The sequence below is a fragment of the Vitis riparia genome, chromosome 17 (assembly GCF_004353265.1).
Source record: "Vitis riparia cultivar Riparia Gloire de Montpellier isolate 1030 chromosome 17, EGFV_Vit.rip_1.0, whole genome shotgun sequence".
NCBI classification, from domain to species: domain Eukaryota; kingdom Viridiplantae; phylum Streptophyta; class Magnoliopsida; order Vitales; family Vitaceae; genus Vitis; species Vitis riparia.
In genome coordinates this window covers 9452096-9475203 of record NC_048447.1, presented here as the reverse complement: position 1 = coordinate 9475203, position 23108 = coordinate 9452096, and the positions used below count along the sequence as shown (strand labels likewise).

Genomic DNA, 23108 nt, shown 5'->3' with positions numbered 1-23108 from the left:
TTTGATTACGTATGTTTTAAGAAGTAAATATAAAAAAATGTTTTTTTATTTAAAAAAAAAAAAAGAAAAAAAAGTAAGAAGGTATATTCATTGATTCAACCCCAAACTCACCCAACAATTCCCTACCTCAAAACAACACTTCCATATATTCTATGAGGGCCGGACTTTTATTTTTTTATATATTGCTTAGGAATCTTGGCCGTTCAATATATGGGATGAGATGTAAATCATCTAATTGAAGGTAGTAAGAAATCTAATCTGTTAAATACACATAGTGATGTAACTTGGTGGGTTAATCCGACCCAATCCGATATTTATATAAAGTTGAGCAAACATATTTAATACTTTAGTTCAACTTGGATTAAATTTTTTCAAATTGAACTCAAATTAATGTTCAAACAACCTGAATATAACCCGAACCTCATTTAATGTTTTTATAATATTTATAATATTAATTCTTTTTAAATTTTAAAAAAATATATCAAATTATGATTATATCTTATACTTTTTCATTTCTTTTATAAACATATATAAACTTATTTTTAATCTTTATTGTTATCTTGAAATTTTATCTTAATTACCATTTAAATTGTAATATAAATATATGAAAAAAAAAAGTATTTTAAAAACCACTATAGATAGATTTTAAAGCATACAACTCAATCAATCAAACCATCTCAAATTTAACTTGATTAACCTAACTTTAACCCAATCAATTTGAGTTTAACTCAACAAATTCAAATTCAACTCAGGTTTAGAAAAATAAGATTAGATTAGGTTTGGTTTGGGTTAAATACCTCAGGTTAGAAGCCGAGTTGGATTAAGCTCGGGTTAATTGTTTCTTAATTAAAATTGGACTTAGGCTAATCATCAATCCAACCAACTCGCCCAAGTTAAACAAATGAGACTAACAAATAAAATTAAAATACAAATAATAGAACTTAAAAATATACACACGACACAATTGAATGGAACTAAATCATAAAATTAAAATACAAATAATAGAACTTGAAAATATACAAGTCGCACCACAACTAATGATACATTTACAATATGTATCAAAAAGGTACAATTAGTTAGTTTAATCAAACCTTATTACTTATATTTGAAGTACAATTTAAATATAGTACATAAATCAAAATTCATTTCTATCAAGATTTTAATTTTATTTCATCTTATTCCTAAACATGACCTTACCCACATGCTTATTTCTATTTTCATTCATATTCTCACTATTCTTGCATATCACACATCTTCCGTTTCTCAAACCTACATAATAGTACTTTTAAACTCCATAATTTAAGATAATCATTATTCGTATAATATTTCCAAATTAATTAATAGAGGGTAAAAATAATAGAATAAGGGGGAAAGTCAAATATTCATTTATATATATATAAAATGAAAAAAAAAAAAAAAAAAAGAATGAAAAATGATTCCTTGAAAATTGATGGAATACACACTCAATTCCAAATATGTAAAATAAGCACTTGGAATCCAAAATGACACCCTTTCCTCTCGGTCTTCCCAAGTAAACACTTGAATCCTGAATGGCTCCATTGTTGTTTGCTGGTAATTCTTAAACCTCCTGGAAACAAGCAGCACAAAAATAGTGAAGCATAATAACCTGTTACAGTATCACTAATCACTACCACATTTTTTAGAATGGACGCCAAAGTTGCAAAGCAGTGCAAAAGCAAAGACATCATTATGTAAGAGAAATGGGGAGAGACCCAGATGGGAGAAACTTGTTCGTTACCTGCCAAAATCTACATCTAGCAATCCCTCTCGAGGATCCCTATTTAGAACATATGGATATAGAGAGAAGCCACTAAATACAAGGTTCTTTTAAAAAATATCAAAGGTGTTCCACAGAAACCAAACCTTGACCAAATTAAGGCGTCCCAATCAGATACATTTTCTTAAAACTAAGAACAGAAATCACCCACGTCCCAATAATTCCAATCAGCCTACACGGTTTTCACCATAGATGCAGCTCATCACCCTACTGTTCAGATGCATATGGCACTTGATTAGTCTCCAATAGGATTTCATATTTAACATAATCCAGAAAACAACTACCATTGAGATTGGGCAATACCTGTAAACATGGGAGATCAAGCTGCAAGCTAATCATTTTGAGGAATGGTTTCCAACCAAAGCAAAAATCCCAGCTTCAAATATTTGGTCTTCATCAATCATAACTAGCATCTACTTGAACATTCCCACTTTGCCGACTATAAAAGTTTCCCCCACCACGCCTTGAGTGCCCATGACCCCTCTCCCTGAACCGCAAACTTGTATTATGTGAACCATCTGATGCTCCTTCAAAGTTTGATCTGTTGTTGCTGAATGGCCTAACAGGCTGGTATTCGTTATGTGAATTATGCCTCTGCCTTTCCCGGTTTGGAGGTTGATTGTGTTGCTTGTTATCTTGCCCACCTGAGCTCCAATCTCCATGAGATTCATGCCCCCCTCTGCTAAAACGGTTACTGTGGTTTCCATTCTTACGGAAACCTGTGGACAACCGCTGCTCATTTCGAATATCGGTACCTGCAGGAAGTGGTTCAACAGAGTTAACAGGACCTTGGATTGGGGAGTGAGGGCGTCCTTTAAGTGAAGCTATATTTTTTTCCTCTCTCTTGGTCTCCTGATGCCCAGCATTTGGTGCTTCTATTACAGTGCCAGTTTCGGATGCAGGTTGATCGGTGTGAGGATGGTCGGTCTCCTTGTCATGTTGTGGTGGAAAATGTGCTCCACCATGGGGAGTGGACTCCTTTCTGATGGTCCTAGCAACTTCAGCATTAACATTTTGACTGCTGTTGTGCCTGCCACCCCGCTGATTATGCACCGGATATGCCTGGGATTTGGGTTGCCAATGAGATGATGACCGCTCCCCAGCACCACGATTTTCTTTCAAAGCAACAGTTGTGTCTGTTTGACCCATCTCAAGAGGCGAGGATTGAAAGCACATTTTATCTGTGTTCCCACTACTAACATTTTTGTGATCAAGACCATGAGTATTCCCCGTACCCTTTTGCCCTTTAAATGGATGTCGCTTTCCTCTGCCTGTTACTCCTTGATCTTTCACAACAGCAGATGGGACTGGAGCAGCTGAATCAGAACTTTCAAGTGTGTTCCAACCGTCAGGAGTATTCCAATCATCAGAATATTTTGATTGGCCCTTAACTGATTGCCCATCAGGCTTTAGGGTTTCACTATGCTCAATGGATTTCTGAACATTCTTCCCCAGGCTTGAATTGTAAGAGGATTCCTCTTGCAAGCCTTGTACATGGGTTGATTCTATTGGAACCCTTTGGCGCCATGAACCAGATTTTGCCTGCCTATTTGGCTTAGTGTCACCATTCCTGGACTCCACAGCAAACCCTGATTTCTCAATAGCTGTACCAGCAAGTTGAGCACTGTCAGTGCTTTGAGAACCAGATTCCCCCCTCCCAATAGTCTCATCTGATGTTGTCTGATTGATTGAAGGAGAAGTTGGTCTTTGAATGCTTCCTTGTTGAGCCAGTTCTTTGGCAACGGGCTTTGGAACATATCTCTGTATTTCTGCCCTCTTGTTTTTAAGATTATTCTGCACTTGATGATCCCCCCTTGACGATGTATTTTCAACTACAGTTTTTTGGCTGGCCTCATCAGCAACCTCACTTTTGTTCTGTGACTGCACAGGTGCCCAAACAACAGAATCACTGTTGTGGAATTTTTCCACAGACCTATTAACTTGGGGGTTTCTTGGCATCCTACGAGGATGTTGGGGTTTCCACTGGTTCGTTGGTCTACCATGGGCTTCTTCGTTTGGTAAAGATCCACGGTTCTCAAAAGACTGAATTGCATCTTTAGAATTGGAGATTGACTCAATTGAACTAGGATCCAACTCAAGTACAGAAGCCTTTGGCTCAGCATTTTCAACAGAAGCCTTACCAGGATTTGTCTCTCTTGGCAATGATGCCTCCTCCAGCCTCAGCTTGTTCCTGCCAATCCTGTTATTTTTCCTTCTCTGATGTCCCGACGACTCTGTGGTAACATTTGCATTAACAGGCAAGTTTGATTCACTGCTCGTTACAATTTCAGTTGCAACATGCTCAACTGAAGCAGCAGTACTGACCACTACATCAGTAAGACTCTTTGGCACCTCAATTGTCACAGTAGAAACTAACTTTTCAGTTAAATTCGTTTCCACAGGGATGTTATGCTTTGGAATATTCTGCCTTTGTTTATAACCCACTCGCTTCTGCTTCAAGATACTACCATCATTTATTTGGGGAGAATTTCTATTATCTGCAGCATCAATGCTATTAGCATTTTGTTGCAAGGGCAAAGATTGATTATTTGAAATAATGGGTTCCTGGTAGGGACTCCTTGGTGTCTCTATAGGTAGCTCTCTGGACAAATCAGTGGAGCCTCCAACTCTACTGGCATTGCTTTCATGAATCTGAGTAGTTACACTGGGGCCAGAAACCAAGGCCGAGGATGATGCTCCAATTTTGCTAGCATCCATATTGGATTCAGCAACAATTTGCAATTCTTCTTGCTTGTGCTGGAAAGCACCACTTGATTGAACATTTTCCAACTTCTGAGTCGAACCATCCACTGTCTGTGTACGCCTATTCAACTCTTCCAATTTAGCATGAGCCTTGGCTTTCTGCTCTCTTATTCGCTCTTCCTCCTCCTTCTGTAGTTGTCTCCCCCGTTGCTTGGCTATCTCTTTCATCTTAGCTCGCTGATGAAAAAGAACAATCATACTAAATAAAACTCAACATGCATAAAACCTAGCAGGCATGAAGAAATTATAAATATTACCTGTGCCTGGCTATCACTTGGATCAGACATGGACCCAGATTCTTCTCCATCCTCTGTTCCTTGAAGGTGTAACCCAGACTTCTGAGGAGCCTGCATGGAGGAATGGCAGTCTTGCACATCTACATTAGAGGACAGTTCAACATTGCCAGACCCTGTTACACTTGAAGAATCTGCAACAAGAGATTTCTTCCGCCATCCATCAACATCTTGAGCATTGACCCTTCCTTTACCACGATGGTCAACTCTTCCTTGCCCACCATGAGTTGCTCTCCTGTGGAATCGGCAGATGAGCTTTGGCCCCACATTGAAAGTGACATATGCATGACTAGTGGAAGCATAAAATCAAAACAAACCTGGAGATCACTGTTCCACTAGCAGCTACCTGTTCAAGGCTTCTATCTTTGCTTCCAAGTCCAGTAGAAACGCCTACTTCATGGGAGGCAGGGATTGCATTGGTGTGAATCCTTTCAGAATATGTAGCACCAGAATCAGCCTCCTTTGTGGATTGATTGGTCTTAGTATTATCAACTTGTAAACCATTCTTTTGCTTCTCCCTGCTAGAAACAAATGGAGCATCATGCCGTCCATCAGAAGCCCGGGCTTTTGCATTTAAACCCTCTATTTTCTGAATCAGAGTGGAATCCTTTGGAGCAGGAGGGGATGGTTTTGGAGCTTCTGGAAAAGTAGAGGCTGCAGTTTCAAATTTCTTTGCGGAGCTGTCATCAAGCGGCTTCGCACTGCTCACACATTCAGTTAACTTTACTTTGACAGGGGCAGAAGAACCTATTTGATTGTCGAAAGTTTGAGAAGCAGCTTCCCCAACAACTTTTATTCTTCTTGAATCCAACTCTTCAACCTTTTTTGGATCTCCTTCCCAATCATCATCCCATGGCAAAGTTTTTCGTTGGTCTCCCTTTGCTAGATCTGATGCATTGGTTGTCCCAGTGTGATCCCACTTCTGTTCATCTTTCCCATCCCAATCATTGTGTTGCTTCAGAAGAACCTTGTACGGTCCTCTATTATCATGATGATAACCAGATTCAGCTTGCTCTGGAACCATGGCTTTTCCAGAAGAACCATATCCACCAGTTCTGGCATGGGAATTGTTGGAATCACGAGCATTTTGATTTGAGTACCTTTCATAAACAGGAGGACCGGCTGCCATTCCCATAAATGGAAGATCTCGTTCATTGGAATTACAATAACCCATTGGAGGAGGATAATAGCCCTCATAAGGCACTGGACCAGGGTAAAAACCAGGCCTGATTGGCATACCTGGGCGGATGTAAGTATCAGGCATATGAGGTCTGTACATATCTCCATTCTTCGGGTGGTGTCCTCTTGGTCCAGCTCCTGGTGGGGGAACTGGCTGTGAGTTGGCAAGGGCAGTAGCTGGAATCTGGGGACGATAATAAGGAAATGGTTCCATGGGAAAGCCACCAGGAGTAACCGGTGCGCCATATGGAGGACCTGGAGGTCCTCTAAACCAAACGCCACCTGGAGAAGGTGTTCCATGCCAAGGTTCAAAATGCTGAGGGGGAATGCTAGCATTTAGGTATGGTTGGGATTCCCCCCGCCATTTCTCCACACTGGGTCGGGGCCCATCTTCCACATATGTGGAATTATCCCTTTTCCAAGTATTTACAGCTCCACTTTTGACATCATTGACGGAAACATCACCTAAAATTGAGAAAACATACATAAGCAATGGGTGCTAGACCTCAGTGGAATAAAAAGTTGCATCAGGAAAGGGAATGCATCTTAATAAATGTATACAGACCAACTGGGGAGGAGGTCCCAGTCCTCTCTTTTACTGGTGCTACTTTGCCAGAAGATGAACCAGGGCGAGCATGTGAACTGTGCTCTGTAATGAATTATAAATCAAGCAATCAGCATCCTTCTAGAAAACAGTCCTAGATTCCTTGTTAAAATGTCTCCATCATCATGTGGTTGACAGGTTATGCAATAAACCATCAAAAAACTTCTGGGCCCAAAAACAGACAAAATGACACCCAAAACAGAAATTTCTCAAAGATTTAAAACCCAGAGAACCACATGACAATCAGTGTTGGACCATTTATAACATGTAATTGCTCACCAAGGAACTCCTAAATGTAGAAACAAATAAAAAGTACATAGCTAGAAATAATATAATTATCAATTCAACAACTCTTTACTTATAATGCAGAAAGAGCATGCAAGTATTGCCAGAACTAACAAATTAAATATACATACTAATCCCAGGAAACAGTATAAATCATCAATTCAAGGACTTATAATTTTTATAACTATTTCCCACATATCTCTAACACTTTCACATATTCTTGTTCAATCCCAAATTAATGGACTGCTCAAAAACTGGAAATCTCTGGTGCACAATATTCAAGGAAATGAAGATGCATATGACATCAAACCCCTCTAAAGTAACTGTACTAGAAGAAATGAAAGGTCAAGAAAAAAAATGTTATAATAGCAGACATTTCTTAGAAGATTTCCACCAATTAGAGACAATCAAACTACAAGACACGAGAAAAGAATCCAGAACTATGAAGATAATCAACTTAGTGATTCTTTTTTATAATAGGAATGAGAAATCTTGTACCTTGGTGTTTGTTCAAGAATTATCTTTTTCTAAACCAAATGTTGGGAAGCAAAGTAGTCTAGAAATTTGAAGGTAACTACTGTAGGAATTCTTAATTATGAAAGGTATGAGAACCTTGTAACTCGGTGTTCTTTCCAAAATTGTCTTTTTCTGAACCAAGTGTTGGAAAATCTCCTGAAGTCAGAGAAAACCCATCACTCTTGGAGGATGCCACCCCCTGCATGAATAACAGTTAAAAACTAATCAGACCATTAAAAAATAATGCAACAATCTCCAGCCTCTGTTACAACAGGAAAGGTATTAGAATGAAAAAGGTATACCATTTAAGCACACATATCATACTAATCATCACACATAATGTCTGTAACAATATTGCAGCATATCCTTTACAGTAAAAATTGCAGTCATCACATAGAGAATACCACAGGAGCCTACCAATTTTTCAGCAGTACCAGCTGCACCCCACGCCACTGGATTTTCAGACAAGGGTTCAGCAAACCGAGATAGCTGTGAGCTACCAGGTCTTGTTTCTGCACTGCGAGGACGTAATGATGCTAGTGATGATTGATTTGATGTCAATGGCCCAGAAGCTGATGATGGTCTAGAGCTAGGACCCCATGCACTGGCAGTAGATTCAGAGGCTCTATCGCTACCGGCAGTTGATGGCCGAGTGCCACTTCCACCAGATGAAGGGCGACCACTGAGGTGACTTGGTGAACCACTGCCACCATCAGTAGATGGAGAGATTGTGGAGGAACCCCAAGCATTTGATGCAGAAGATCGGTTGCCCCAGCTAAGGGTACCCCTATCAAGTGTGGAAAGAATGCATGGATCAAATTAAGTGAAACAGAGGCTGAAAAAGTACAACCATATTACAGATCTTAATTCTGGAAATATGTTAACATCATTGAAAAATAGTCTAAAACAACGAAATATATAACAACATACTAAAGAAAGAAAGACTCACTTAGGAACAATTTCCACGGTCGGGTCCAGACCATGATTTTCTAACCTTCAAATAACAGAGAGAACACACAAAATTTCAGAGTAAAGCCAAGTAACTCACTTAAAAGAAGTGAAAATGAGTCAGCAGGAAACAAGGTACCTTTGACTGGGTAAGTTTATAGGTTTAGGAACCGCGACTTTCCCCAAAACAGTCATTCCACCTCTTCTTGGAGCACCCCACCTGCAACAATATTGGCATAATCTGGATGTTAATGGATTAAAATTCATTTAATTTCAGAATCAATATCTAAAATTGTAACGGTTTAACCACATTTGCAATTAACACCAATTTACATTGATACACAAGGAGGTGGACCACAAAAGAATCATCAAAATACAAAGAAAATAGGTGATTATAAATTAGGACAAAATTACCAAAATCAGCTACAAGGATACTAAAAAAAGATCAAAGTAACAGTCACTGTACACATCAACACAGAAGAATAACCAAATAAATCCTTGAACATTTCTGAATATATTTTTTTTCACCAAAATGAAATGAGTGCATTACTAGGTGACCAGTTCTTAAAGGAATTTTACATGTTTTTTACAAGCTCCACTGACCCCTCCATAAGGAAGGTTTCTTAATACCTACCAAAGAGATGCATTTGAGGCATATCAGGGTGTGGGTATCCATTAGAAATAATAAAATCTCAGAACAAAAACAGATAGCCAGGAAAGAAATTGTTCAAGGAAACAGATGTATTCAAACTCTCAAGAAATCAAATGTATGAAATCAGGCAAATAAACCAAGAGAATAAAATCTAATAAAGTACTAATGTCAAAAATAAAAAAAAATAAAAATCATTATTTAAAAGAAAAAAAAAAAGGAATAAGACTCATTGTATATTGAGTACAGAAAATTAACATAAAAGTAAAATAAAACTTTTTTTTTTTGATAAATGAGCACAATATATATTAAAGGGCAAAAAGCCACAAAGCATACAGGGAGTATACAATGCAGCCTAACTCAAAAACAAAAGAACAAGCAGCCTCACCAGCCCTTAAGTAGCCGCTAGCCACTCCAAAAAGACTAAAAGCGAAGAGGGCTCCTCTCCCATGTACACTCTAGCCCAACTCCACAAATTACAAACAAAAGAATTTTTGAGTTTCTGTATATCTAAAGAACCCCCCCTAAAAGCTAATCTATTTCTTTCCTTTCATACCGTCCAAAGAATACACAACGAGATGGAATACAAAATTTTTTTCCTCTTTCTCCCCACAAAAGGGCCCCTCCAACTAAATAACACCTCTTTGACTATCTCTGGGAACACCCAATGAACCCCAAACAAGGCAAGGACAATTTCCCAGAGGACCCTGACCACTATACAATGTAAAAGAATGTGATTTACATTTTCCTTTTCACAGCCACACAAAAAACAGCAATTAGGAAACTGTCACCCTCGCTTTTGAAGCCTATCCAAGGTGAGGATCTTCCCCCATGTAGCCTCCCAAGCAAAAAAAGCATCTTTAGTTGGGACCTCGTCCACCCAAATGCATCTAACCGGGAAGGCGAGGGCATTGGGAGCAACCAGCAAATTGTAAGCATCCCTAACTCCAAAAGTGCCTTGACCCCCACCTTTCCATAACACTGAGTCCTCTTCTTGGGAGATCTTGAAGTCCCTCAGCATATTAAACAAAGCTCCTATTAAATCCAGCTCCCAATCATTGGAATCTCTAGCAAATCTGAGATTCCAACCCCCTTGACCGAGGCTAGAGTCCCACACCTCATTAACCGTTGCATTCCTATGGACCGCCAAGGCAAATAACTGTGGAAAAATTCGGGACAGCGCCGCGTTACCACACCAGTGATCAGTCCAAAACTTGACCTTAGTCCCCTTACCCACCCTAAACATCATGTTATCCCAGCACCAATTTGCCTCCTTCAAAATCTCCTTCCACATCCCCACTCCAAACGCCCCGCGAGCTTCATTAGTCCGCCAACCAAAGCCCTCTTGGCCATACTTCACCCCGATCACTTTCTTCCAAAGGATATCCTTTTCAAAGGCAAACCTCCAGATCCACTTACCCAGCAAGGCCTTGTTGAGTACACACCACCTCCCAATTGATTAAGTGGATTTTCCTTTCCATTCTTCCCCCTCCCCAAAGAAAGTCTCTTTGTAATTTTTCAAGCCTTCTTGCCACTATCTTGGGCATTCGAAAAAGGGACAATTGGTAAATAGGAATGTTGGCCAGAGTGCTCTTGATGAGGGTAATTCTCCTGCCCTTAGAAATATAGTCTTTTCCAAAGGGCTAATCTTCTCCTCATTCTTTCTTCCAACCCATCCCACATAGATATGGCCTTGTGGTGGGCTCCAAGGGGCAGCCCCAGATAAACTGAAGGAAGAGTCCCCACTTTGCACCCAAGCTCCACTGCCATTTCCTCAATTTCTTCTCCCCAACAGGAATTAATTCACTTTTAGCTAGGTTTATTCTTAGCCCAGAAACCGCCTCAAACCAAGCCAAAATCCAGCTTAAAGAGATTAGATACTCTTTCCTTGCTTCACAAAAGATGATTGTGTCATCAGCAAAGAGTAGGTGAGAGACATCCATCTCCATCCTCCCTCTTCCCCGAAAGCTGCAACCTGAAATGAAACCCCCAACAACAGCCCTTCTTATGAGTGCACTTAGCACTTCCATACCCAGGACAAAAAGGTAATGAAACAAAGGATCTCCTTGACGCAGCCCCTTGGAATTCGAGAAGCCTACTGGCACCCCATTGACCAAGACAAAAAATTTGGCAGTTGAAATGCACCACCAAATCCACTCCATCCATCGAGACCCAAAGCCCATCTTGTGCAAAACCTTCATGAGAAAATTCCAATTGATGCTATCGTAGGCTTTTTCAATGTCCAGTTTGCAAATCAGTCATTTCTCCTTACGCTTATGCCAGAAGTCGATCACCTCACAAAGGCATTCTGGTCCACAGAAACCACCTTTCCTAAGACCTTCTTCAGCTTATTCGCCAACACCTTGGCTAAAAGCTTGTACAGCCCCCCTAATAGGCTGATAGGCCTCAAGTCCCCAAGGTCCTCAGCCCCCCCCCCCCCCCCCCCCCCCCCTCTTCTTTGGAATAAGGATCAGGAAAGTGGTGTTAAGGCTTTTGACAAAAGATCTTTGTTCATAAAACTCCTTAAACAGATCCACAATCTCCTCCTTCACAAAGTCCCAACAAAATTGCCAAAAGGCCACTGTAAACCCGTCCGGTCCAAGAGCTTTGTCACCATTCATTTCCAACAGGGCAGAGTGGATTTCTTCCTCAGTGAAAGGCAGCTCCAAACCTTCAGCTTCACTGGAATTTAGACTTTGGAGGTGCAGCCCCTCTATATCAGCTTTCCAGTCTGGCTCTTCAAAGAGCAGTTGCTGAAAAGCGTTCACAATCCCCTCCCTCACCTCCTGCTCCTCAGTCCTCCACACCCCATTAATTTTAATTCTATCCAGAGAATTGTTTCTTCAGTGGCCTTGGCCATCCGATGAAATAATCCTGTATTCTTGTCCCCTTCCTTCAGCCACAACTCCCTGGACACTTGTCTTTAATGGGTTTCTTCCAGCAGAACCCACTTTTTGAAAGTTTCCTTAGCTTCTTTTTTCATCTCCGTTTCTCTTTCTGAGAGGCTCCTTTCACTTTCCACCCTATCCCAAAACTCGACCTGCTAGAGAGCCGAGTTTTTGTTAACTTTCAGTCTTCCAAACACGTCCCTATTCCAATCTTTGATTTTCTGTTTCAGCACCTTCAGCTTAGTGGCCAATCTAAAATTGGCCCTCCCACTCACCCCAGACCCTTGCCACCATCCCCGAAGAAGGTCCTTAAACCCATCCACTTTTAGCCACATGTTTTCAAACCTAAACGGAGAGAGGCCTCGTCTTAACCCACCACTTTTCAGCAAGATGGGAAAGTGGTCAGAAGTGGGTCTCGGCAGCCTGCTTTAGACAACCCCACAGAATTGATCAAGCCAGTTCTAGGTCACAAGGAATTTATCCAGTCTAGCCCAAGACTAGTTGTTCCTACCCCCACTCCAGGAAAACACACCACCTTGCAGCGGAAGGTCTAGAAGCTCTAACTCATCAACAACCTGGGCAAATCTTCTCATTGCACCACTTATCCTTCCCTGACTGCTCCTTTCTCTTTGGGAAAGGATGACATTAAAATCGCCCCCTAAACACCAGGGGTCATTCCAGATGCCTCCGATTGCCCCTAGCTCCTCCCATAAAGCCTCCCTGTCCTCCTTAGAGAACGGCCCATAAACTCCTGTGAAAATCCAGACGAGCCCATCTTCCACATTCTTGAGCCTACAGGAAATTGAGAAGTGTCCCACCTCCATCTCAAGCACCTCCACGGTCCTTTTGTCCCAACAGATCAAAATTCCACCCGCAGATCTATGAGCATCCATGGCACCCCAATCCAGGAACCTCCCAAAGCCCAAACTCCTCACCACACCCTCAGACATTGTTTGAATTTTTATCTCCTGGAGGCAGAACAGATCCACCCTTTGATTTCTAATCATGGCTTTAATCACCTTTCTTTTGGAGCTATCATTAGCTCCACGCACATTCCAGCTTAGCAACCTTAACTTCATTAGACTTCCAAAATTCGGCCCCCTCTTTCTTGCGTACCACACTTCTGCTTCTTCCCCCCGTCATAGTTAATGGAGCATTCTAGTCTTTTCAATTCCCTTTCAAATTTCGATTTGTCCAGAAGGAACTTTGCTATGAACTCTTTCCCTCCTTTTTCTGATCTTGACCAAGAAATCCAAAATGTCCTTCTCCAAGCCCTTTGTCGAAAACCCCAGGAACATGTTGAATCTAGCCAGCTCGCTATCCTCCCAATTGACCTCCTCCCATCCTGTAGCTTCATATGGCACTGTACGGACCAAGCATAACTCCTCTCCACATTCTCCATTGTTGCCATTGTTAACCTCCATCAACTCCCAACTAGTAACAGTCTTCTTCTCTGTAGACCCCGGGCCATTGACAATGCGACACGGTGTTTCCCCTTGGGCTATCTCCCAACCAGCCCCAGAAAAATCGTAATACTCCCCCAAAGGAGTCTGACCAGAAAGAGAAGAGAGAGAAGAAGGGGAAACAAGAACCAACAAGCCAATAGGGTTAGAGGCGGTCCCATACCTCAGAGCTTCCTCCAATAAGGCGCCGTCAGTCTTCAAACTCTCCTCAGATCGTGACTCCTCCTCAACCTGCTTCCTCAAGCCGTCCTTCATCCAGAAAGAGGAGATGCCAGAGTCTGGACCCTCCAGAAGGCATGGGCCAATCAAAACCGGGGGGCAGGCCTCACTAGAAAGGGCTTTACCCTTTGCACAAGGCAGAAGCAGGCCTTGGCGATCCGGCCCAGGCACCACTAAGGGCTCCTTGGCCTTGGCCCACCCAGAAAACCTTTCTAGGCGACGGCCCAAAAAGAAACGGCCCAGAACGAGACGGCCCAGCCACAAGACCAGCTGGGACTGGCCCAAAAGGCCCAAGGGCCATATCAGAGCTCCATGGGGTCTCAGCAAGGCCCGCCACAAGAGGCTCACCCAAGCGTTGCTCCACAGGCTACCCCGACCCGCATGTCTGCCCCCGCGTCCCATCGGCAAACAGCGGTATGGCCTCAAGCCTTATGACACCGACCTCCTCCAGCACGCGCTTACTTGCGCGTGCATAAGACTCACCCCCAACCTCGCCTCCTGTTACAGCCTTCATCCCTCTCTTTCCTGTCGGCCCCGCTCTCAAGACTGGCCTAACCTCCCACCAAAGGGTTGACATGTAGCAGAAATCTTCACTCCAAATTTCCACCACGTTAGGAAGCTCTTCTCCGTTCATCTTCACCAGAATCCGCGCCCACTACAACTCCTCCAGCTTCTCTGTTTGGGAGTCAACTGCAAGGAACCCCCCACACTCCTCCCTTATCCTTCTCAGAATGGCCCGATCCCATAAGGAGACAGGTAGGCCCACAATTCGCACCCATGCCTCACGCCTTTTTTCCCCTTCCAATAGGCACCCCGTCTCGGGACTCCATTTTTCCAGGCGAAGAAGGATCCCTCCCACCGAAATGCTTCCGAGGCTTAGGGCTTTCTCAGCTTCTGCCAATAGTTCAAATTCTAACAGAACCTTACCCCTCTCCAGTTTTGCTAGCCCTAAGTTGCCCTTCAGTCCCCAAGATTTTGCCAAAAGGATCCCCCAACTCTTCAAGTCATCCCCCCTCCCTGAATTAGGGTTCCTGGACCCAACCAAACAATGAACCAATTTATTCAAGTTTCGGCTTAGCTCCTTTTCTCTAACCTCCACCTTAACCACTGCTCTTCCTTTGCTCCTCGGTTGTTTGATCACTTCCGCAAAGGTTTTCATCATAATGGGCTTCAGCAGCATCGCTTCGTCCTTCTGGCCTTCCTTTCCTTCATAAGCAATACCCAAACGCCGTAGCGTCTCCACCATTAAAGCCCAGCCCCTCTCTGCTCCTCTCCCTTTAGGGATAAAGATGTTGAACCTTTTATTCTCCAAGTCCACAACTCCTAAACAGATGAAGCAGCCACCTTTGTTTTCATCGCGCAACAGTGAATAGACCCTCCCGTTTTCCTTCCACTTTCTTTCCCATTTTCCAACACTCGCATCCTTACTGCAATGAACCAAACATTCAAGAAAGAGCCCTAGGCTCTCTGGTCCCAGTCTTATCCATGACAAGATCCCTCTTTTCCTCTCCACGATCGTAGCTTGCAGTTTGCCTTTCTTCTCCTCTACTTCAATCTCAAAGGTCTTCGACTCCACACTAAATCTACCCTTCCTTGAGCTATTCCGAGACCCCGAGAGGACAACCCCCTCTACACTCTCACTCAGGCGCAGAAGCCCTTGCTCTCCTCCATCGCTCTCAGTCTCTCTCACTCTAGCCTTCTCTCTCTCTCTCTCCTCCATCGCTCATTAGAAGTTAAAAGTAAAATAAAACTTTGATGCCATGAGGAAAGAAAATCTCAACCAGACCTGGAAAATATACTAAATCTAATAAAGCTAACAACTAGAAATGAATATGAGAGCAATTTCACATGGAAAGGAATGATGCTAACATATCTTGGGATTCTATCATAAACTCATCATCTGAAGGCATGTAAAAATTTAGACGATTTCTTAAAACAAATTTCTTGTAAAATTTGAGGAAAAACTAATGAGATTAGTTTCTCTAGGCAAAGCAAATTATGAATATGAGTTATAAAAGAGCAGCTATCCAACTCAAAGGAGAGTTTATCAGTAAAACTTTCAAAACTAGGGACAATCTGTGGTCCAACCTAATTTTTCCAAGGTCCAGATCATGTGACATAAAAACACAGAACTAAGGTCAACCAAAATAATTCAACATAGCTGAAACAAAGGTAACAAACTTCTTCCAACATGAATCTTGGCTACCCAACATGTAAATTTCCACGTCAGAAAGGCCAACTAAAACTCATTGCTATGCCACCTCCTAGTACCCAACCTATTGCTAAATCAAAGGCTTATGCTAGAGAGAGAGAGATATCAGGTACATCATTTAGAGCAACCATTAGAAGAAATCGTGAAAAGTAGTCCCTCTTATATGGTACATTGTTGCAAACAAATGTTGAATTAAGAAATCAAAAATAAAAATAAAGTGAAAGATAGAGCATCTTATCCCTCAATCTGATCAGCACCTTCTGCAGACCAGGCTTTTTCAAGTTACAAGCAAGATGAGGCACATTATTTGGAGAAACTATCAGAAGAAACAACAAAAAATAGTCCCCTTATTCTGATTAAAAAAAAAAAAAAAAAGGTCCCCTTATCTGTAGCCCACTATTGCAAACAAATCCTAAGCAAAAATATTAAAAACAAAAATAAAATAAAGAATTGAATGTCTTATCCCACATTCTGATCACCACCTTCTCTAGTCCCCAGGCTTTTTCAAGTTGCAAGGGACAACAAATAAAAGAGAAACTAAGAACCTTTTACCTCAAAACAGTGAGAAATACTGCTAAGATTTTTCTATGATCCATTAGGAAAAATAAAGTGTTTTGACCAAAAATACTCCCTTTTAAAAAATAATCCATAAAATAGATTTGATTGCAAAATAATTCCCAATCTAGTGCGTTTTTGCCACATAAGCATCTACATCATAAAACCGTAGTCACCAACTTCGGTTTTGAACTTAACTTAAATTTATATACATATACATATGAAATTGTGTTGTTTCATTTGAAATATTTTAGTTTATTTTTCAAAATAAATTTAATATCATGAATTTATTATATTATTTTTATTGTCTATTTATTAAAGTTATGTGATTAAAAATATTTTTGTTAGTTTTATTAAAAAAATTGGCATTATAAATATATATATAAACATGAATGTATGTATGTATGTATGCATATTGTTGGGTTGGTGTTATGTTTTACTTGTTTCATTTTCTTGATATTATTTCATATTAAACCATGGAACTCATTCTCCAGAACCTTGGGGGATGTGAAAATTTCCTGAAATAGGACATCTAAAGGATCTTCTAAAGAATTTCTCAAGAAACAAAAAGGGAATTGCCAATTTGGTGCACAACTTTCTCCTCCACGATCCTTTGTTTCAATTTTCCCTTACAGATGCCTTGCAATGACAGCAAGTTGCTGTTTGGCATGCCAACTATGGCAACTTGCTAGTCATGAAAGTCTGTCAAAGAATCAAATCTGTCTATAGAAATTTTACTTATTTTTACAAAATCTGAAAATTTTTCTGTAGATGCTTGGACAGAGTTTAAAAAAAAAAAAAAAAAAAAAAAAAGAGGAGAGAGAAAATGATGATCCATAGAGAGCATGGTCTTATTAATAAAATCTCAAAATTGATAGGAAAAAATTTCTGAAGATAACCAAAGCATAGTCTTTTTTGTAGTCTTGTTTGATAAAATCTCAAATAAATAAAAAATAAAAATAATATAATAAATTCATGATATTGAATTTATTTATAAAAAATAATAAATAAAAAAACTAAAATATTTTAAATGAAACAACATAATTTCATATGTATAAAAAAATTTGAAGTTTAGTTCAAAACCTTAGTTACCAACTAAGGTTTTAAGATTAAATTTAAAGCCGTAGTTGGTGACTACAATTTTGACCATTTAAAAAAAAATCAAAACCATAGTCACCAACTACAGTTCTATGACATGGATGCTTATGTGGCAGAAACGCACTAGATTAGGAATTATTTTGGAACCCAATCTAAATTCTGGATTTTTATTTTTAAAGGGGGTATTTTTGGTGAAAACTCAAAAATAAACTCAAAACCAGATCAGAACGATCTCCAAGAAATGACATTTTTTAATAGATGACTCTCAAAAAATAGAACTGCCACTTTGCAGCAAAATAAGCAACCAAACCTAAATCCCCCCTTTCCTTCTTATTGTAGAAAAAATGGATTCCTAGAAGAGAGAAGTTTCAGCATTTACAGAGCTAGATTAAATTTCTTGAAGTACTCCTGAGACTCCAAATTTCCCAGCATAGAGAAACTAAAACCAAAATATTTCTAGTAAAATTCAATAATTATGAAATCCCAAACTTCAAAAATAGTTTTTGAGTCACTCGATAGATTCTTAAATTGCTCCAAGTCATTTTAGTACAAACACCCTTTTATATGCTTAGCCTTTCTCATTCACAAAACCAATATACCATGCCGAACTGACCCTGAAATTAGATTCTGTCTCTATATTTACAACAGGCAGACAAGTTTAGATGATAGTATATTCAATCATATAACTAAATAAAGTTTGGATATTCCAGTCTTTTGTACAGCTAGGATTTTGACCACCAGAATATTGGAGACCATAGAGGATGCTGAACTGAAAAAATAATCATATTATACCTTCGCTCTCCAGTCAACATACTCGAAGTCATGGTTCAATTGTAGTTGCACGGACATCCAAACAATTTTACCAGAGCCTGTGAACAAAAAAAGAGACAAAAAGCTTTCCATCAATGAATGACAAAATGCAGCCAATGAATATAATTTCAGGAAAAATGTATAAACATGACAACTAATATGAATATCATTTTTCTCCAACAAGATGATGCCATAAAAAATTTATGCCATGCAAAAACATGATCATCCAAACTTATTGCAATAATTTTTTAATAAGACACTATTCAAAAGACTATGGATCAACTAGTTATTTTAAAAGACCTACATATGCATGTATGTACACAAGGACATAAGGCTTCCCTTTGACAGCAAGGGTGGGCTTTTAGCCAAACTCATAGTGCAGAAAAGTTTGTTCCATATGTATACTGTCAATAGGCTCAATACAATTCCATGGCTTGATGCATCAGCAACATTAAATGCATGTTTTCAGGCCAAATGATATAAGCCATGTTTGGGAGAGCTTCCTAAAAGCTAAAAGCAACATTTGAATTCTAGAAGCAATTTTTAGGAATGTTCAGATAAAACTCTTAAACATGAATCCCCACACAATCCAACTTGATTTATCTTCCTGTTGAAAATGCAGGGAGACTCTTTCAAGAAACAAAGCAAGAAGTAAATTTCACCTTCATAAAACTTTTAAAATTACAAAATTAAACCTTTCCTTCGTAAAACTATATCTGAAACATAGTTGCCAAACACAAAATCAACTACACAGGAAAAGCATTGACTTAAAGGTTCAGCAACAAAGGCTAAAGCTATCCCAAACAGGCATTTATAAGAGGAAATGGTGTCCATATTTCAAAGCTGATCTAGAAAATCTAAGTTCATCTATTCAGCAATAAAAAAATAAAATAAAATTGAGTAAATGTACTGTGTCCAACAACTGTAGCCTAGTTTTGCATTTATAGCCTCAAAGCATCTCAGTGGTTTCTACTGCACAAAGTTGCAGATGAGCTTATATATTACTTATACTCTGTGGAAGGAAAGACATCCATGCAGTGTTGCTTCTTCATATGATTTTCTTTGAGAAAGTACTGTTGAGCATTGCCTCTGGCAGAATAATTTACTGAGGTTCTGCCCTTTTGTAAGGGGGTAAGTCCCTTTATAGTGTAATTTGGTGGGTCGCTTCTTTAGCGCCTCTTTGCAATACAATCTTATACTTATTGATCAAAAAAAATTTACTGAGGTTCTAAATCTGATAATGTCTCATAAAACTCAAAGATGATTCTGTCTTTTTCTAGCAATTATTCTTTTAGGATTTCTCGCAAAGGGGTAAATAGGATATCATGTAAGCAAGATCTCTGCCAAGTTTCTTTCATCATATCTCATGTATCCCGCTACTTCCCATTCTTTTTTAGCAGATAAGAATAACATTTAAGCATATGCCTTCTCCACATGTATTTTTTTTTCTCTGACTTTTTCATTCCCATCCCTTCAGTTTCTATGCTGATAATAAAATTTCAAGCTGAGCTAGCAACCACAATAATGTACAACAATTTCCATAATAGGAGTCTTCCACCCTTGCATAAGCTTCACTAAATCAATAACCATGAGAAACATAATGATCCTCCTTAACAAACACCTTTTAACAAAATTATATGCTCATCCGATGAGAGTCCCTGGCTCAAGGAAAATGCCACAAATCCCAACCTTAAAGCTCATATCTTAAACAAAAAAAAAGGAACAGTTCCACTAGAGCCAGAAACTCGTTTAGTCTCTAGCAAAGAATTTGATATGTAAGCAAGAGGAAAAATATATTAATGATAAGGCCCTCTGGAAAAGAATTCATGAACAAGAAGAATGCCTATAATTCCCCTTTGCTATCTCCCTAGTTTCCTTCTTTCAACCCAAATGAACCTTGCAAAGTATTTATAACAACTACATTTGGTTTGCTCACAAAAAGCATTTATATCTTTTGCTTTTGTTCAGAATATGATATCATTTTTCTCTTCCCCTCATATTGTAGCTGCTTCTACCTGAACCACATAATTGCATCCCACTAGTGCAATAATCCCTTCATGTACCAGGGACTCTTTTTCTTCTCTCTACCCCAAACTCTTGTTACTTCTGATTTCTCTGAAGCATACTATTCCTTTGTGTTATTGTCATATCCATCTCAAAACCTAGTTCCAATCAGGATTTATTTTGTGAACATGTTTTTAATTAGCTATCATTCTATCCAATGAAGCAGGCTGTCCTCACCAAAATTGTACTTCACTATGGTGGGTCTATCAATTGCAAGAAACTCTAGAAACGGTCCTCCACTTCATCTTTTGCACTTTCTGTGGACAGCAGCATTTATAATGATCAAACCCTCCAGATGAAAAACCATTTTAGGGATCTTTTACCACCAACCTTCACTACTTTTGTCCTTCTATGTCTAGTTTCATTGGATTCAGTTTCATATATTCAATCAAGTCTCTACTCATTTTATAACCTTTTTTCTAATCCTAAAGCATCTCCTACAATTAGAACTTAAAGCATTTACTACTTTGATGAATTTCTTCAATTACAACTGTATGACCAGACAATAGCATTCACCATAAGATCCCCTCTTCCAGTTCGTCCATGTTGTTCCTTACGAAATCAAGACAAACATTAAGACCTTACCATCCCAACGTAATCCTAGTATAATTTGAATTGCACTAATTCAAATACCCTTATTTCAGCCACTGAACAGAAGCTACAAAATCTTTCTAATTTTCAAACATAACAGAACCGATGCTATGAAAATTAAATGATCTACACAATGATGCCCTACAGATAAATTTAAAAAACCATAGTCATATTCCAGGGTTACAAATCAACGCCAAACCCAATTATACAACAAAGACTACAATCGACAGCAACATTTCCTCTGCTTCCAAACAATTAAACAAAAGCCCTAAAAATCTTCCAAAAAAAAAATCCCAAGAAGATCGGAACACGAAACAAAATCCCTAGAGCTCCGCTATGCCGCCAAGAAAACACCGCAACATAAATTTAAAAGGAAAAAAAAAAGCTCGGTATCTCAAGATTTCATCAAAGCAAAAATTGCAGTTTAAAAAAAATGTTTTCCCCTATTTTCCCACGATTTCCCGGCAACCAAAAGGAACAAAAAAAAAACCCACGAAATAGAATTACCAAAACCACTTGCCTCAAATTAAACGAGTCCGCAAACTGGTTCTTGGTGGAAACCCTAAGAAGGAAACAGAGAGGGAGAAAAATAGCAAGGCGTGGCTTTGAGGAGAGAAAGAAAGAGAAAAAGGGGGAAAATCGAGAGATTTGGAGAGGATCGACGATAAATGTAAAGAGGAAGCGATCTCTCTGAGGAGTAATGGTTTTTCAGATCAGAGAGAGACACAGAGAAAGAAAGAGAGGGGAGAAGGGGAGAAGGGGAGAAGGGGAGAAGGGGCGAGTACGGAGACGCACGAGTTGGGGCTCGATATATTTATATTTCTCATCATATCAAGTTTTCGTAACGGTACGTGATGATCATTGAATGGTTCGTGGGCTATTGGGATTGGGCCTACGTAACCTTGTCTATTGGGCTCTGTACGGTCCGTTAAGTTGCTTGCAAGGCAAGAATATTTTTTTATAAAATTTCAAAAAAAAAAACACGAGGAAAAGGAGAAAAAAAGAGAGAAGAAAATTAACAAAATATTAACCTTGAAAAAAAAGTTAAGCTAAAAAAATAAATAAAGAAATAAATAATAATAAGATAATGATTTCATTGAAAATACCAAAAAAAGTCAAGATTGATAAGACTTAATATTTATTTTTTAATGACTTAAGTTTACTTTAAATTAAATTATATTTAAATTATTAAATTATATTTAAGTTATTAACCGAAAACTTATTATTTATTATTTATTATTTATTTTTAAGTATTGAAGTTATTTGATAAAATTAATTTAAAATTTATTCTAAATCATTAAATTGACATATTTATCCTTATAAATTATAATTAGAACAACAAATGTCGACTAATAATAAAGGTTATGGATTAGTAAAAAAATATCATTGAGTTAATTAGGCCGAATGAGGGTAAAATTGTAAAATTAATATGTAGACTTCAAGAAAAAGTTAATTATTTTTACTCATTTCTTAAAGTTGTTCTTTATTTTAAGTTATATCATTAAGTTATTTTATCAAACATACTTAACAACTTAAATTAAGTCATTAAATCACTATTACACCCCTCATGTTGGCCACCCGAATAGCTGGCAGCTTGTTGTAGGAGCGGGGGACCGACTTCTTCGAGGACTAGCATGCATGGGACACATGGTGAAGGACACCACCACCTCGCCATGGTGGTGGTTGAGATGGTGACATATTGGATGAGCAGGGGAACGGGGTAGGGAAAAACGTGCATTAGAAGGAAGAGGAAGCCATTTTTTATTTCGAGGAGGGTTTTAGAGAGCTGGAGAAGAGCTGAAGAGGGAAAGAACTTGTGTTGGGGAGGGGAAGGTAGTGAAACACTGGAAATCGAGCATTAGCGCTTAAGCGAATCTCACAAGGTGTAGTCCCTGTATACTTCATATTCTTCCATTCTCGCATTATTTTCTTCCATCTCTTATTGACATTTGAGATTCATTTTGGCGATTAAGGGTGGTCAGTGTATGCTTGCTTGCTTGCTTTCTTCTATTTCTTTTCATCTCCATTTATAGGGAAGACATTTAAGTCAAGTGTGGACCCCGCATTTCGGCTCATGCGTTTCCCACTCGAATGACGAGCTCGATTTTTATTTGAAAAATTGATTTGTTGATTAAAAATGACTTGGAGTCGCCACTTATTTTCGTTTTATTTT

At 39.2% G+C, this 23108-nt stretch overlaps 1 protein-coding gene across 2 annotated transcripts; it reads right to left on the bottom strand.

Moving 5' to 3' along the window:
• Positions 1-1678: 1678 nt before the first annotated feature.
• Positions 1679-21709, bottom strand: LOC117904969 (protein MODIFIER OF SNC1 1). 2 transcript variants are annotated; one of them, XM_034817803.1, is made up of 11 exons: positions 21456-21709; positions 18263-18339; positions 8526-8606; positions 8388-8432; positions 7856-8225; positions 7535-7637; positions 6599-6682; positions 5172-6498; positions 4819-5089; positions 2102-4738; positions 1679-2008 (listed from the first exon to the last, which is right to left on the bottom strand). In XM_034817803.1, exons 2-10 carry the CDS (start codon positions 18292-18294, stop codon positions 2195-2197), a joined length of 4857 nt encoding a protein of 1618 aa, XP_034673694.1. In that variant the 5' UTR covers positions 18295-18339; positions 21456-21709; the 3' UTR covers positions 1679-2008; positions 2102-2194. The 2 variants fall into 2 exon arrangements, with proteins under 2 accessions (XP_034673694.1, XP_034673695.1); XM_034817804.1 differs by having other exon boundaries at positions 1679-2005.
• Between the last annotated feature and the right edge of the window lie 1399 nt (positions 21710-23108).

Bases quoted from the DNA above. Each gene is read 5' to 3' on its own strand.
- LOC117904969 (XM_034817803.1), bottom strand. From the start codon at position 18,294: ATGACTTCGAGTATGTTGACTGGAGAGCGAAG. The intron at 8,226-8,387 runs GTGAGTCTTTCT...CACACTTGATAG, and splicing joins ACCGTGGAAATTGTTCCTAA to GGGTACCCTTAGCTGGGGCA. The intron at 6,683-7,534 runs GTTCTCATACCT...AATTCATTACAG, and splicing joins AAAGAACACCGAGTTACAAG to AGCACAGTTCACATGCTCGC.